This window comes from Lepidochelys kempii, chromosome 10, assembly GCF_965140265.1.
Source record: "Lepidochelys kempii isolate rLepKem1 chromosome 10, rLepKem1.hap2, whole genome shotgun sequence".
NCBI classification, from domain to species: Eukaryota; Metazoa; Chordata; order Testudines; family Cheloniidae; genus Lepidochelys; species Lepidochelys kempii.
In genome coordinates, this window is record NC_133265.1 from 47,137,052 (window position 1) to 47,150,885 (window position 13,834).

Here is a 13,834-nt window from a genome sequence, read left to right on the forward strand (position 1 = left end):
ACATTCCCACCTGCACCCCTCGCACCAAATGGGAGCTGCCCAGGTAAGTACTCCACACCCAAACCTCTTGCCGCAACCCTGAACCACCTCCTTCATTCTAGCTCCTGGCCAGACCCTGCACCCCAACCCCCAGCCTGCTCCTTCACCCCCAGCCCTGTGCTCAGTGCACTCCCACCCTCAGCTCAGTGCAGAGAGAGAGGAAGAGAGTGGGCTAGAACCAGGGAGAAAGTAGGTACCTACTCTAAGTGGGCAGGGCCGGGATCCCAGACCGGCAGCGGGCTGAGTGGGCCGGCAGCCAGAACCCTGGCTGGCAGGAGCCGGTGGACTGAACCCCAGACTGGCAGTGGGCTAAGTGGCAGTGGGCTGAGCCGCTCAGCCCACTGCCAGTCTGGGGTCCTGGCCCCGCTCAGCCCACTGCCAGTCTGGGGTTCTGGCTGCTGGCCCCTTGCCAGCCAGGGTCCCTGCTGCAGGCCCTCGCTCAGCCTGCTGCCAGCCTAGGTGAACGGAATCCTAGGCTGGCAGCGGGCTGAGCGGGCCGGTGGCGTAAGATCAGCATTTTAATTTAATTTTAAATGAAGCTTCTTAAACATTTTGAAAACCTTGTTTACATTCAACAATAGTTTAGTTATATAATATATTGAGATACCTTCTAAAAAACGTTAAAATGTATTACGGGCACGCGAAACCTTGAATTAACGTGAATAAAAGAAGACTCAGCACACCACTTCTGAAAGGTTGCCGACCCCTGATATAGGGCATGCTCCTCAGAGTATACTTGGTAGGCTTTGCCAATTTTTGAGTCAGTTGCAAAACAGTCTTTGAATGCCAATAGGCAGCAGCAGATAGAGTACATTTACATATCAGATATGAGCAAGCCTCCACGATGTCAATACAGATGCAGAGTCAACATGGCTTCTATTATCTTAGACTCTATAGCATGTCAGCCTTCAAAGCAGTCTTGGTGGTAGTTCCCAAAAGCCAAAATATTGTGATGTGGCATTTCCCCTCCATGTCCTAGCAATGAGAATCTGCAGCTCACCCAGAGCTTTTCACTTCAAAGCGCGGTTTAATCTGGAAGTGCTCACACCTTTTGTGCTTCATGGTCAGTCCATACTGAGGTGTTATGTCCGCCTTCTCACCATCACATATGCTGAACTCCAATTGCTGGAGCAGGGTGGTCAAGAAGAGGAAGACCTCCCACCTGCCAATGGACTCACCAATGCACTTCCTCTTCCCCAAGCCAAACATCATCACTTTCTCACTCTCTGCCCTGTTTACTTCAGTCCCTTCAGCACTGAGGAAACGCTCTGGGTTGAAGGTAGATGGATCTTTCCAAAGCTTCCTGAAATGGAAGGAGAAGACCACAGTTGTACCATCATCTGAAGGATTACTAGGAAAGCAGGCATTTCAGCATGAATAGCATCAGAACAGACTCGTGTGAAACATGGCAACAGTTTTCAACCTCACATCCAGCTACTTTTACTACTCATTCATGCTCTCACCTTTAGCACTGCAGCAACAAAATCCTCTGTGCCAAATTCAGCTCTAGTGTTGCTTACTTGAAAGTTTATGCAGTTACACCAGGGATGAATTTAACCCTTTATGTTTGTGACCAAAGGCAATATAGTTTCGGCTGAGGGGAAAACAAGTCATTAATGGGTTCGATTTTTTTTATTAAAAATGATGATTTGAGGTTTCATAATTTGAAATCTTCCTGGGAAAACCAATTGCATCCTAGACCATCCATAATGGACCTATCCTCCATAAACCTATCCAGTTTTTTTTAACTCATTTATACTTTTGGCCATCACAAGATCCAATGGTAATGAGTTCCACAGGTTAGTTGCGCATTGTGTGAAAATGTACTTCCACTTGCTGGTGTTAAACCTGCTGTCTATTCATTTCATTGGGAGATCCTTGATTTTTGTGTTGTGTAAAAGGATAAACAAGATTTCCTTATTCAGTTTCTCTACACCGTTCATGATTTTACAGACCTCTGTCATATCCTCCCCCGTTAACCATCTTTTTTCTAAGCAGAACTGCCTTAATCTTTAGTCTTTTCTGGTATGGAAGTCATTCCGTACCCTTTTGTCATCTTTGTTGCTCCTCTCTGAAGCTTTTCCAGTTCTACAATAGCCTTTTTGATATGGGGCAACCACAAATGGACACACTATTCAAGGAAGGAGTGCACCATGAATTTATATAGCGGCATGATGATATTTTCTGTCTTATTTTTTATCCCTTCCTGAATAGTCCCTAACATACTGTTAGTCTTTTTGATCATTGCTGTGCATTGAATGGAAGTTTTCAGAGAACTACCTGTGGTGGCTCCAAGATCTTTGTTTGGTGGTAACATCTAATTTAGCAAAAGAGAGAGAGAGAGAGAGAGACAGGATTTTCCCATATGCATTACTGTGCACTTACCAATGTTGGATTGCATGTGCCATTTTGTTGCCCATTCATCCAGTTTTGTGAGATACCTCTAACTCTTTGCATATATCTTGAATAATTTTGTATTGTCTGCAAAGTTTGCCACTTTGCCCCCTTTTCCAGATTAATATGTTGAATAGCACAAATCCCAGTAAAAATTCTTGGATGACCCACTCTTCACCTCTCCACTGTGAAAACTGACCAATTATTCCTACCCTTTCACCAGTTTCTGACCCTTGAGAGGACCTTCCCTCTTATCCCATGGCTACTTAGTTTCCTTAAGTGCCTTTGGTGAGGGACCTTGTCAAAAGCTCTGAAAATCCAAGTGTACAGTATCAACTGGCTCACCCTTATCCAAATGTTTGTTGACTCCCTGAAAAAATTGTAAGATTAGTGAGGCATGACTTCCCTTAAACTAGGTTAAACCTAGTCTATCTGCAAGATACTGGATCCCAGCAGGCCCAGTACGAACAACATTAGTTACTGTGGTATATGGGTGTGGGGAAAGGCTCAGACTTTAGTATCTAAAAGCCACATTGGTCCCAGTTCTCCTCTCACAAGGTTGAAAGTCAGAACTCCATTTGAATCCATGGAATTCTACTAGCGTAAGTGAAGAGAATAAGACCCATAGTTTACCAGTCATACAGTAAATCCTCAGTGAGATCGCTCCTCCCCCACACCCCAAAACAGAGACTTCAACCGGTTTACAGGGTTTCTATAGAAATAATGTCTGCAGCATATTCCCAATAATCCTGTACAGTCATTTAGGACTCATCTAGATTTGTCTTATTGATACAAAGGCATTGGAACAATTTTAGCACCAACCCATCATATTTGGTCTGACTGAACTTACTCATCGTGATTGACTTGCCACTGGTTGACAAACACACAGAGGTCCTTCGGGATGAAGTAGCCATTCAGTACTGTGTCTTTCGTTGTGCTGAAAGAAACAGAGGTGGTCTTAAATTTAAAAAGCTGCAAGGCCCCTTTCAGGTGAATCAAAGTGAGATGACAGTTTTAGAGAAGTGTCTTGTTTTGTACATCTTATTTGCATTCCTCAGACTTGTGTTAGGTGATAGCCCGTCTTTTTTTGTATTTGCAGTGTTAATTGTGAACATTTCTGGGAAATGGAGAATTTTCAAACTCATGTTACTAGCAAAGAAAGTTCCTGTCACGGGAAACAAATGCCTGTTGAAATGATCAGGTGACATGGTTTCTCCCAAGGAAGAGAAGAAAACATTAAGACACTATGCTGTAGCTCTTAATGGCCCTGCATCAGGTGAATTGGAGGGTCTGAAGTGAAACTGTACTTGGGATTGAGCAGCTTGCGATCAACAACCAGTGCAGCTACACAGGTACAAACCCCAACTAAAGCCACCCTTTACATCAATACAGCTAGGTCAGTTGCTGAATTGGAGCTAATCCCATGTATAGATAAGGCAAGAGAAAGCGTTTGAATAACTAATTCAAATCATAGAATATCAGGGTTGGAAGGGACCTCAGGAGGTCATCTCGTCCAACCCCCTGCTCAAAGCAGGACCAATCCCCAATTTTTGCCCCCATCCCTAAATGGCCCCCTCAAGGATTGAACTCACCATCCTGGGTTTAGCAGGCCAATGCTCAAACCACTGAGCTATCCCTCCCCCAATGTGCTGCTGAATATTTCACCCCCCCCATTCAACTTGAGGAGGGAGGGTGCCTTTTGCACTATTCCCCCAGAGGAGTATGGTTTACTTGGCTTCATATCAGGAGGTGGTGAAGGTGATAACAGGGTAAAGAATTCTGTGTTAGTCTGCACAGGAAGGGGGCTGAGTCAGAAGACCATTCTCACAGAGAGCACCAAAAAAAAGGGCACAAACTGGCCTTGACAGTTACAGGACTTACCAGTGAGGAATGGTGAAGGGCAGGAAGGAGGAATGTCGGAACATCTCTAAGATAAAAGCTTCTGTATAGGGCAGCAGGGGCCGGTCTGATAGTCTGGGTCTCCTCTCTCTGCCAATCATCTGATCTACAGGTTAGAGTGGAGGAAGAGGTTGTTTGGCACCCAGCCTTCGAGACACAGGCCTTGAAACTGTATATACCTGAAAGCATGAACCTACCTAATTCTTCATGAATCTTCTTCTGAATTTCTGGATATGTCACAAGATACATGAGACTCCAGGACAACGCAGTTGTCACAGTGTCAAAACCTGGATAGAGACAAAGGAAAAGCATTTAGTCATCACTTGAAGACAAGTCAAAGGAAATTTACAACCCCATGACTTTAGATTTTCCTCATTTCTTGGCCAATTTTGCAAGGTGTTAATATTAGTAGTAGTGCAATTTTTTTTTATCAACTCTGTAAAGTTAATCAAAAATGTGGATGTGCCACAACTTAAATTCAAGGGTGTTTGGAATTTTAGTTCAGGCCCATCTCTAGTAGTTTTATCATCCCAACTCTGGATTGACAGCACTAAACAGCAGTACACAACTGTCTCTGGAGAACTTGTTTCATGGTTATTGTTCCTACAAAGTCCTTCAGGGGGACTGAATTGCCAAAGACTCTTGATTTAAGAACTTTCAAGCTTTCAGTTTGTAAAAATTTAACTGCTCTGCTCCTAACAGTAGCCAACTGAAGTATCCTTTATGCCTCAGAGAATGAGAGTTGCATGAATCAAAGGCCTGGAGATAAATTGGAACAGAAAGCTCTGGGATTGCTTTGGATTTGAATGCAAGTATTTTTACCAGCTCCAAAAAGGTCATTGACAATGCTGATGATCTTCTGATCAGAGAGCTGAATGTTGGCAGATTCATACACTTTCTTCTCCTGACAATGCTCAATCAGGGAGTCGGTGATGTCTCGAATATTGTCCTGAAATAGGAAAGTCCATAGGTTGGAAAGGGTACCAAATTCCAAAACACTAAGGCAGTTAAACAAGAACAGTCCACTGCTGGAGGGAGGAAAGTCTAGTGCCTCGTTGTCACAGGTGTGTGAACTCCGAAGCATGATTACATTGCAGGTTCAGATGTGCAAATAAGCTTTTCTCCCCTGCAGTCATTAGCCAACAGATAATGCTCTTTGTCCCAAGTTATGGTAATAGAGTGGACTATATTGCTTCCTACAGCAGCTATGAAACTTAAATTAAAGAGTTATAATCAATTGAAAACATTTACTAGTTATAGCAAAATATAGAAATCAATGCCTCTAAATAGTCTGTTTATAAGAAATAATTGGGTTTTAATTTGTAATGTTTTGTTGGGAAATATGCTATTTGGCTAGAGAGAAGATGTTGCACGATCTCCACTACCTCTTCTCTAACCTCTGCTTCAGCTGATATTTGTTTGTGAGCCAGAAAGCAAAAGAGAAAAGACAAAAAGCAGACAATGAAGGATAGAGCAGGAAAATGGATGCAAATGAATCGCCTCCAAACCGGTTACCTTATCAAAGCTGCTGTAGTGCTCCTTAACAATCTTCTGCAAAAAGGAGTTGAACCTCTTATTGAGATCCTTGAAAATTTTCATGGTGCGGCTAGGGAGATACTGGAGCACTGGGATGAAATCTGCAGGGTTGCCGGAAGCAGCCACATCCCCAAACTCATTGTTCAGGTTTACCATACTGAGCAGCTCCTGGTCACCATGGTCATAACGGTTGCCAAAGCACATGGCACAGATGACATTGGCCACAGAGACCACCACATACCGATAGGGGTCAAACCTCTTCTTCTCTTCCATCAGTTGCAGCAACTTTCTTATTAGGTAGTCAGCTTCTTTGGAGACGTGCTCCTCGAGGAGGCAGGTGGACGAAGAGTTGGGGCTGGGCGAGACAGAGAAGGTCTTCAGGGCATTCTGGGCCAACTTCCTGCGAGCTCTCCACACCTCCCCTGAATCAGTGCTGAAGGTCAAGCTCTGGCCATCTCCAATGTAGCGGAAACTGTAGAGATCAGGGCGCCCCATGAAGTCCTCCCCTTGCTTCACCAGGGCTTGTTTGATGGTGTCCAAACCACTCAGTACAAGCACAGGTCTGGTGCCGATCTGTATCTGCATCACATCTCCATACTTCTGGCTCATCTGAGTCAAGGTCAGGTGTGGATTGCTCCCCAGCTCCAGCACGTTGCCTATCAGGGGGTAACCCCTTGGTCCTGGGAGCCTCTTCAGCCCCTTGGGGATCTGCTGCCGGAAGGATCTGATGACCATGAATGTCAGACAGAAGACAGCAGAGGCAATAAGGATCTCGGTGACTGAGATAATGCTCTGGCTTCCCAGCAGTGACATTGCAGCCTTCATCTTCAAGGGACTAAGAACCCTAAGATTAAACAAAAGAAAGGTAAGAGGTAAAGTCCAGGAGGCACCTCAGGTTATAAGGCAGTGTTATCTGATGGTTACTTCATAAAGCTAGCAGTCAGGAAACCTGCATTCTAATTTTGATTGGGGCACTTGCTTTATGAGACTATTTCTACTTGAACCACATATCTTTAAATGACCAGAGTGAAACAACTTGCCACATTGATTTTACTCCTTAATGACCCCAGGACCAGAGATCTTGCTCCTTTCATCCCAAGAGTTATAATACCTTACATTTATATAGAAGCCGTTAAAAGGATCCAAAAACATTTTTCATACTATATGCCTATGACAGTGTGCAGTTAAGCAGCTATAAACAGAGCTTTTTGGAAGCTAGCACCCTGGTCACTTAGGTTATGTCTACACAGGGATAAAAGCTGCAGCTGGCCCAGGTCACCTGACTTGGACTCGAGCTTGTGGGGCTAAAACGTGCTGTGTAGACATTCAGACTTGGGCTAGAGCTCAAGCTTTGGGATCATCCACCATTGTAGGGTTCCAGAGCTTGGACTCCAGCCTGAATCCAAACATCTACACAGCACGTTTTTAGCTCTGGAACCAGAGCCCTGAAAACCTGAGTCAGCTGAGCCAGGCCAGCTGTGGGGTTTTTATCCCTATGTAGACATACCCTTAGACAGAGCACCCAGGGTACATGGTGTAGAGTATGAGGGAGTTAGGTAGTTTGAGCAGGTTTGGAAGGTTAGAAGAGATTGCTTGGACCTGTAGAGAACCTGGTAAGTTAATGAGGTAACTAGCTCATCAGCTGGATAGCTGGGAGAAGAAGGCAAGCAGTATACAAGACTGAACCAGGGAGCAGGAGGGGGACTCCTAGCTGCTGCTATATTCAATTGGTGTTATACTTGGCACACAAGGGAGAAATAATACAGATGCTCTGATGGATTATGTATGCTGTTTAATTCACCCAGGCAGGGTTTCCAGGAACTGAAGGGGGACCTGCTTACAGGGCCAAATTCTCCTCATCTTGTTCAAATGGTTAGTGAGTCCCATTGATTTAGGGGTCACCAGCCCTGTAGCATTGCACCTCAGCTCATCTAAAGAATGCATGCAGGGTTTTGCTTTGAATAGCCAAGAACTTCATTGCTGAATTGTTGCAATTTCTGGAGTAGAACATCATGGTTCCCTAACAGGCTGTGGAAGCATTATACCAGCATTTACTAGGGGAATGAAGAGAAGGTGCCTTAATGACTTGGAGCTACCAAGGGGAAATTCTGAGGTACAGAATGTAGTTACCCAAGTTATAATTTGGCCCTAACACCGGGTCCGACGGTCCTAATCTTGCTGAGAATATCACAGGATGCAGGACTTAAGTGTTTGATCTCAGTTTAAGATCACCTGGAATATGCACATGCAGAAGGGAGAGAATGGGGCTACCAAGATCTCTGTAAGATTCTTAGTATGACCACATCACATTTCTTTATGCCAGAAAAAAAAAGGGTAATCTGAAGGCAAAGTCTAGTTCAGCTTTAGTCAAAAGTCTCTCTTACAACCAGCGTGCACCTCTCTCCAGAAGGGTCTGTTGAATGAGGGTCTCTCTACTTACAGCACCTGTGTGTAGTAGTGCACATAGATTAGACACCAGTTACTTTCGTGTGTTTGTTTCCGACACACTAGATCTTATCAGTTCCAAAGAGCACTGTATGGTTTATAGTGTCACTGATTCACCCATTAAAGATTGACATAGGAGAGGGAGTGCCTCACATTTCCACAAAGGGAGAGATGTAAGCTAGTGAGTGAGGAAATCAGTCCAGATTTTTCCGTCTCCTAGTTCACACTGAAGGAAGAGAGTCTGTTCATTCACTGAGAATGAGGAAATGATGGATAGACTCTTTAAAAGGGGTCAGTTCTCCTGGGTGTAGGGTGACCAGATAACAGGTGTGGAAAATCAGGATGGGGGTGGGGGGTAATAGGCGCCTGTATAAGACAAAGCCCCAAATATCGGGACTGTCCCGATACAATTGGGACATCTGATCACCCTACCTGGGTGAGGGGTGCTTTTTTAAGTCACCAGGAAGCCCAGACTAGACTTTTGTGCCCATCACTGAATGGACAGTGGCTTGTTTCATGCAAAAACAGGAACAGTCTTCCTAATTGTTTAGTGAAAGGAAATTATTAGAGACTAGGAAAGCATTAAGTGGCGGATTTCCACCTCTACAAGCAAGACAGGCAATTCCCAGAGCACACACATCTTCCCTGCAGAACCAAGGCACAATGGGCAGAGGTGGATCTGAAAACAAGGGTCTCCTATAAGATGTCCTCCATTCTAAATGTCCTATCTTCTGGGACATTTAAATCGGACCATCTGAATTGATCTAAAGCAACTTTTGTGGGGTTTAGAACAGTTTTTGCCAGAGACTATTTACTTCCCTTGTTTCCATTTCTTGTTCCTTCAGTAGGAGATCTCTAGGTTTTGAGTCATCCCCCCAACAAGCAGCCTATATTGCTCACTCATCCAAATCTTAAGGAAGGGAGGTCAGAGCCTTAATATTGGAACCCTTTGGAGAGCTCCTCTGGTACACCCACACTTGACTAGAGTTCTCTTAACTGATTCCCATCCAGGCAAATAAGTCTGTGGCAAAAGATTTAGGGCTCCATCCTTTTGCTATTGAACGGAAGTTTTGCTAATAATTTTGACAGGAGCAAGCCCTGGCCCTTAATTATTGCCAAAGATATATCCTTGCAGGATGTTGGACATGACTGTTTGCATGACTTCTTGCTTGTGAACGTGGGAGACAGAGTTATAACTGCCCCCGTGTTATTTCATCTGTAAGATACATGCTCAAGGGGATAAGGTATCATTCCAGCTATTAGGTTTCACTCTGATTTTTTGCAAACAGGTTTGAGGTCGACCTGATAATGCATCAAACGACAGTCCAGGACTCCAGGTAATTTGAGCGTCTAATAAGTTCTATCACTAGTGGGGGAGGGGGAAAGACTTTTCTACATTATATGTGCAAAGCCACCAGGCAACCACATTCATCAGCCCCCTCCCCACAAGCGTTTACACTGCGGCTGGATCTGCAGAAAAGCACCGCAGAGACGGGGAGCGGGGGAAAGCAGCCTGCGGTACCTGTGCGTCCCAGATGCTTGGCGCAGCTTTCCTTGGAGAGCTCTTCTAAGGAGTAGGGTGCTCGTGGGTGCAGCTCGGAGATGCCCGGGGTCTGTCGCTTCTTAAGGGGGGTATAAGGTGCTCCTCCCCAGCAACTTGACGGGAGTGCCACTTTCTGCCAACATTATATGCACCTCCTTGCATCCCGATTGGCCGAGCATCCTCCCGTCACGTGACAAAAGTGTGCGCAAAGCTTCCAGCTCCAAAGTAGTGACTAGCAGCTCCCTTCCCATCGCAACAACCGCTATGGTTTGCACTGGACAGGATCCCTGGAGAGCGCCAGGGATTCGCCGCCGAGCCGCAGCGCAGAGAGATATCAGTGCAAGAAGCAGGGGCTGTCCAGCGCTGGGGCCGCTGCGCCTGCTGTCGGAAGCGCAGGAGAAAGGGAGGTTGGCTCAGTCCATGCAAGAGCCCGACTCCTCCATCCTGCTCCTGGAAAGCCGGATCCCCCGGCCTCGGCTGTTGCTGGTTCTTGAGTTCACTAGCTCTGGGGAGTCTCTATTGGCAGAGGGGGAGGCGGTCGGGTCGGGTGGGTATCTCTGTGCCCGGGATCGTGAGGGCTTCAGGAGCTCAGCTCAGAGGGTTTCCCGAGAGTGCTGAATGCGCCTGGTGGCTTTGGTGCGCAAAATACCCAACCAGGCCTAACCCTCCACCCCAACAACCCTGTACAGCAACACACTAGCGTCCAGGGCAGAGGCTGGCGCCAGCTGTGCCCTGTCATCTCTTCTATTGCCCGGCGCAGTCCTTCTGGGGGGAGGGGGGTGTCACTAGCCCCCCATGGCGAGGGGGTGCCATTCCAGCGGCTGTCACTGTGATCTGTGAGAGAAAGAGGTGGTGGTAACCTTCTTATTGGGCCAACTTCTGTTGGTGAAAGAGTAAAGCTTTGGAGCTTACACAGAGCTCTTCTTCGGGCGATCTCTGTGCAAACATCCTTCCCCTTAGCGCAGACAGCTTAGCGCTTCGCTTCTCGTCCTCCCTCGCCACTCTCCAGTGGTCATAGAAGTAGCCTCCTCCCCTGAAGTTACTGACCCCCCGTGGATAGGAGAAACCGCATTGTCCTTTGATTTCTCTCCGAAGGGACGGAATATTCATACCATTGCAATTGTAAAGAACGGGACAGCCGGAATTGACCCGGGTTGCCTTTGGGGAGCGGGGAGGGTGCTCAGCAGAAAACCCACGTGAAAATGCCTTTTATTATTAGAAAAGCGGGGGTCTGATAGCCAGTCACAAGGATTCCTAAAATCCCAAGTCTGGGACATAACCACTAATTACCTACTGAACAGATTAAAGTCAGAGGCAGATCCGCATCCCGTGTGTTTCTATACGCGTCTGTAGCATGCCCAGGCGCAGACAGTAACCTTGGGAAGTAGGGTTCGTACTTGGAAAGTTTCATAGTGGGGGTATGGGAGGAAAGCCCCATTTACACACCTTCCTCCCTCCCCCATCTCACCCTGGAGGGGACCCACTGCTCTGCTCCTCTTTCGTTTGCCCCAACACTGCGCCATTTCATCCCATGCTGCGGAGTAGGGGTGTCATCCCTGATCACTGGGGAGCAAAGTTTCCCTGGCCCTGGAGAGAGAGTTCCAGGGAGCTGGGGGACCCGGGAAAGAGGGGGCCGGGCTGTGCGCCCAACGTAGGGGGTTAACGTTGTTCGGGCAGCAGCTTTCTGCCCCTGGGCCGGGCCAAGTTAAAGATTGGTGAGGTTCGCGTGAGAAGCGCTTTGGCTCCGTTTCACCACTTTCCCCGTGCAAACAAGCCAGCCGGGAGAGATTGGGGAGCAAGAAGGGGAGGGGGCGCTGCAGGGGGATGAGGCGGTGGAGCAGGGGGAGGGGAGGTCACTGTTCCAAAGTTTTGCAAGGTGGCAGGAGGGGCCATCGCGTGAGAAGGGAGCAAGGGCAGGGCAGATTAGCAGGAGCAGGGGACTGCAGGAATGGGCAACCTGCGGGAAGCCCCCGAGCCCCACGGGAAGCTCCCAGCAGCCACAGCAGCCCTGATCAGGCGTGGGGGGGTGGGGTGGAGGGAGAGACATGCTTGGTGGGCTTTGACTGGAGGCACAGCCAGGTGCTGCTTCCACACTAGCCCGGTCTCTTTTAATTTGCAGTTAAATCGAGTGGGCAATGAAAGAGAGAGAACCTATGGTCGGTGCCTCGGCAATATTGCCAGCTAATGCAGAGCCCGATCCGGGTCCCACTGAAGTCATTGGGTAAAAACACCCCTCGGGGGGCAGGATCTGGCCCACGGTGGATTCACTCCAAGTCCCCGCACCAAACCGGCTAAAGAGGGGGAGAGGCTGGAGAGTTGGGGGTGGGAGATGCTCTGCGCTAATGGAGAGTAACCTGGCTGGCTGCCTTGAGAACCTGGTCCTGCTCCCTTTTAAGTCGATTGCAAAACTCCCTTGGCTTTCCGTGAGAGCAGGATCTGGCCCCTGGGCAGCAGGGCTGGGGTCCTGCCCCCATGACGGGTGCGGGCAGCCTAGAGGGAGGGATGAGCTGCCTTGACTCGCTCCCTATCCCCCCGGGGTTGTGCTGGGGAGGGGACAAGGGGGCAGCCCTCTGATGCAGCCACTGGGCTTCGCGTGAGAAGGGGCCTCGGGTGAGTTAACTCTCCGGACAAACCTGTAACGCCCTGGTCACTCAGTCACGCTATGGGAGGGCTCTTAAAGGGACAGCGCCCTGTGTTCTTTATTCTCCCCAGTTGTTTGTCAATGGATGGCTTTGGGGCAGGATGCTGAAGGGGGCGGGAAGGGAGGGTTTTAAAGAGCTAAAGCATGTTGGCATGCAGATCCAGGTGCTCACAAGAAAACAGTGGGGAGGGGGGCGGGGGCGGGAGGAGGGGGGAGTGTTTACAGTCCCTGTGTATCAATATCCTGTCAATACCCCTTGAGCTAATTTCCCGCACACAGGCACCTGCCAAATCACACTCCAGCCATGACCCTTGATGGGGAACAATTACCCAATGCCCAAACTGCCGCTTAGCATGCAAGGAACATATAACCTGATGCCACTGCAGATAGCCGCCACGCCACCCCCTAGGGGCTCGCTGGCTGTGCCAGGGATGAGACATAGACAAGCTGCAGCAGAACGAGCTCAGGCACCCTCTCCGGGCAGGAGGGACCAAGGGAGCCCTCCAGGGCTGCGCAGTCACTTAGGCAAAAAGGCCCAGCAGAAGCATTTGCTCCTTGAAGAGACAGGCACAGGGTCCCAGGCTGAAAATTGGCTCAGGGTGAGGGTGTGTTCAGGTGCGTGAGGCTCCATTGAGGGTGCCTGTCACGCAAGGCTGATTCTTTGAACTTGTCCTCATTAACCCTGGCAGCCAGGAGCCACTCAGCTCTGTCTGGGCTTGGCAGAAGCTGTGAGCTGCAGCTAGCAGGAGGGAGGGGCTGATGCAGCTTTGGAGTGGAATTGGGGCAGTGTGGGGGCAGTTTATCTCATTCCCCCCCAAAGACCCCTATAAACTATTGCTCTCCCAGGCTGGAGAGCTGACCAGTCCTGGCTAATCAGCCTGGGGCCTTCAGAAACTGTGTCTCCTCCAGCAGCAGTTCTCAACCAGGGGTCTTGAGGGCCTGGTGGGGGCTGCAAGCAGGTTTCAGGGCATTCACCAAGCAGGGCGGGTGTTAGACTTGCTGGGGCCCAGGGCAGAAAGCCTAAGCCCTAGTGCTGAAGCCTGGGGCCCCACCACCACCCTGGGCTGAAGCTGAAGCCTGAGCAACTTAGCTTCACAGGGCCCCCTGTGGCATGAGACCCCAGGCAATTGCCCGGCTTGCTACCCCCTAACACCGGCCCTGGCTTCTATATGCTGAAAAACAGTTGTGGCACAGGTGGGCCATGGAGTTTTGATGTTGGGGGGAGGGCCTCAGAAAGAAAAAGGTTGAATCCCTGTCCTCCAACACTTTACCTCCTGCAGAGGTTTTGTCTTTAGAGCAAGTGTCATTAATTCAAAGTGTAGTGCTGACTGGCGTTG

The 13,834-nt window shown here is 48.4% G+C and overlaps 1 protein-coding gene across 1 annotated transcript; it reads right to left on the reverse strand.

Moving 5' to 3' along the window:
• Positions 1-465: 465 nt before the first annotated feature.
• Positions 466-10,035, reverse strand: CYP1A1 (cytochrome P450 family 1 subfamily A member 1). The gene is made up of 7 exons (XM_073361447.1): positions 9,836-10,035; positions 5,848-6,712; positions 5,155-5,281; positions 4,530-4,619; positions 4,315-4,438; positions 3,284-3,370; positions 466-1,342 (listed from the first exon to the last, which is right to left on the reverse strand). The coding sequence occupies exons 2-7, from the start codon at positions 6,691-6,693 to the stop codon at positions 1,036-1,038; spliced, it is 1,581 nt and encodes a 526-aa protein (XP_073217548.1). The 5' UTR covers positions 6,694-6,712; positions 9,836-10,035; the 3' UTR covers positions 466-1,035.
• Between the last annotated feature and the right edge of the window lie 3,799 nt (positions 10,036-13,834).

Excerpts from the sequence above, each read along its gene's own strand:
- CYP1A1 (XM_073361447.1), bottom strand. The coding sequence starts at position 6,693 with ATGAAGGCTGCAATGTCACTGCTGGGAAGCCAGAGCATTATCTCAGTC. Across the intron at positions 5,282-5,847 it reads ACTACAGCAGCTTTGATAAG|GACAATATTCGAGACATCAC; the intron begins GTAACCGGTTTG and ends TTCCTATTTCAG. Across the intron at positions 4,620-5,154 it reads CAATGACCTTTTTGGAGCTG|GTTTTGACACTGTGACAACT; the intron begins GTAAAAATACTT and ends GTCTCTATCCAG.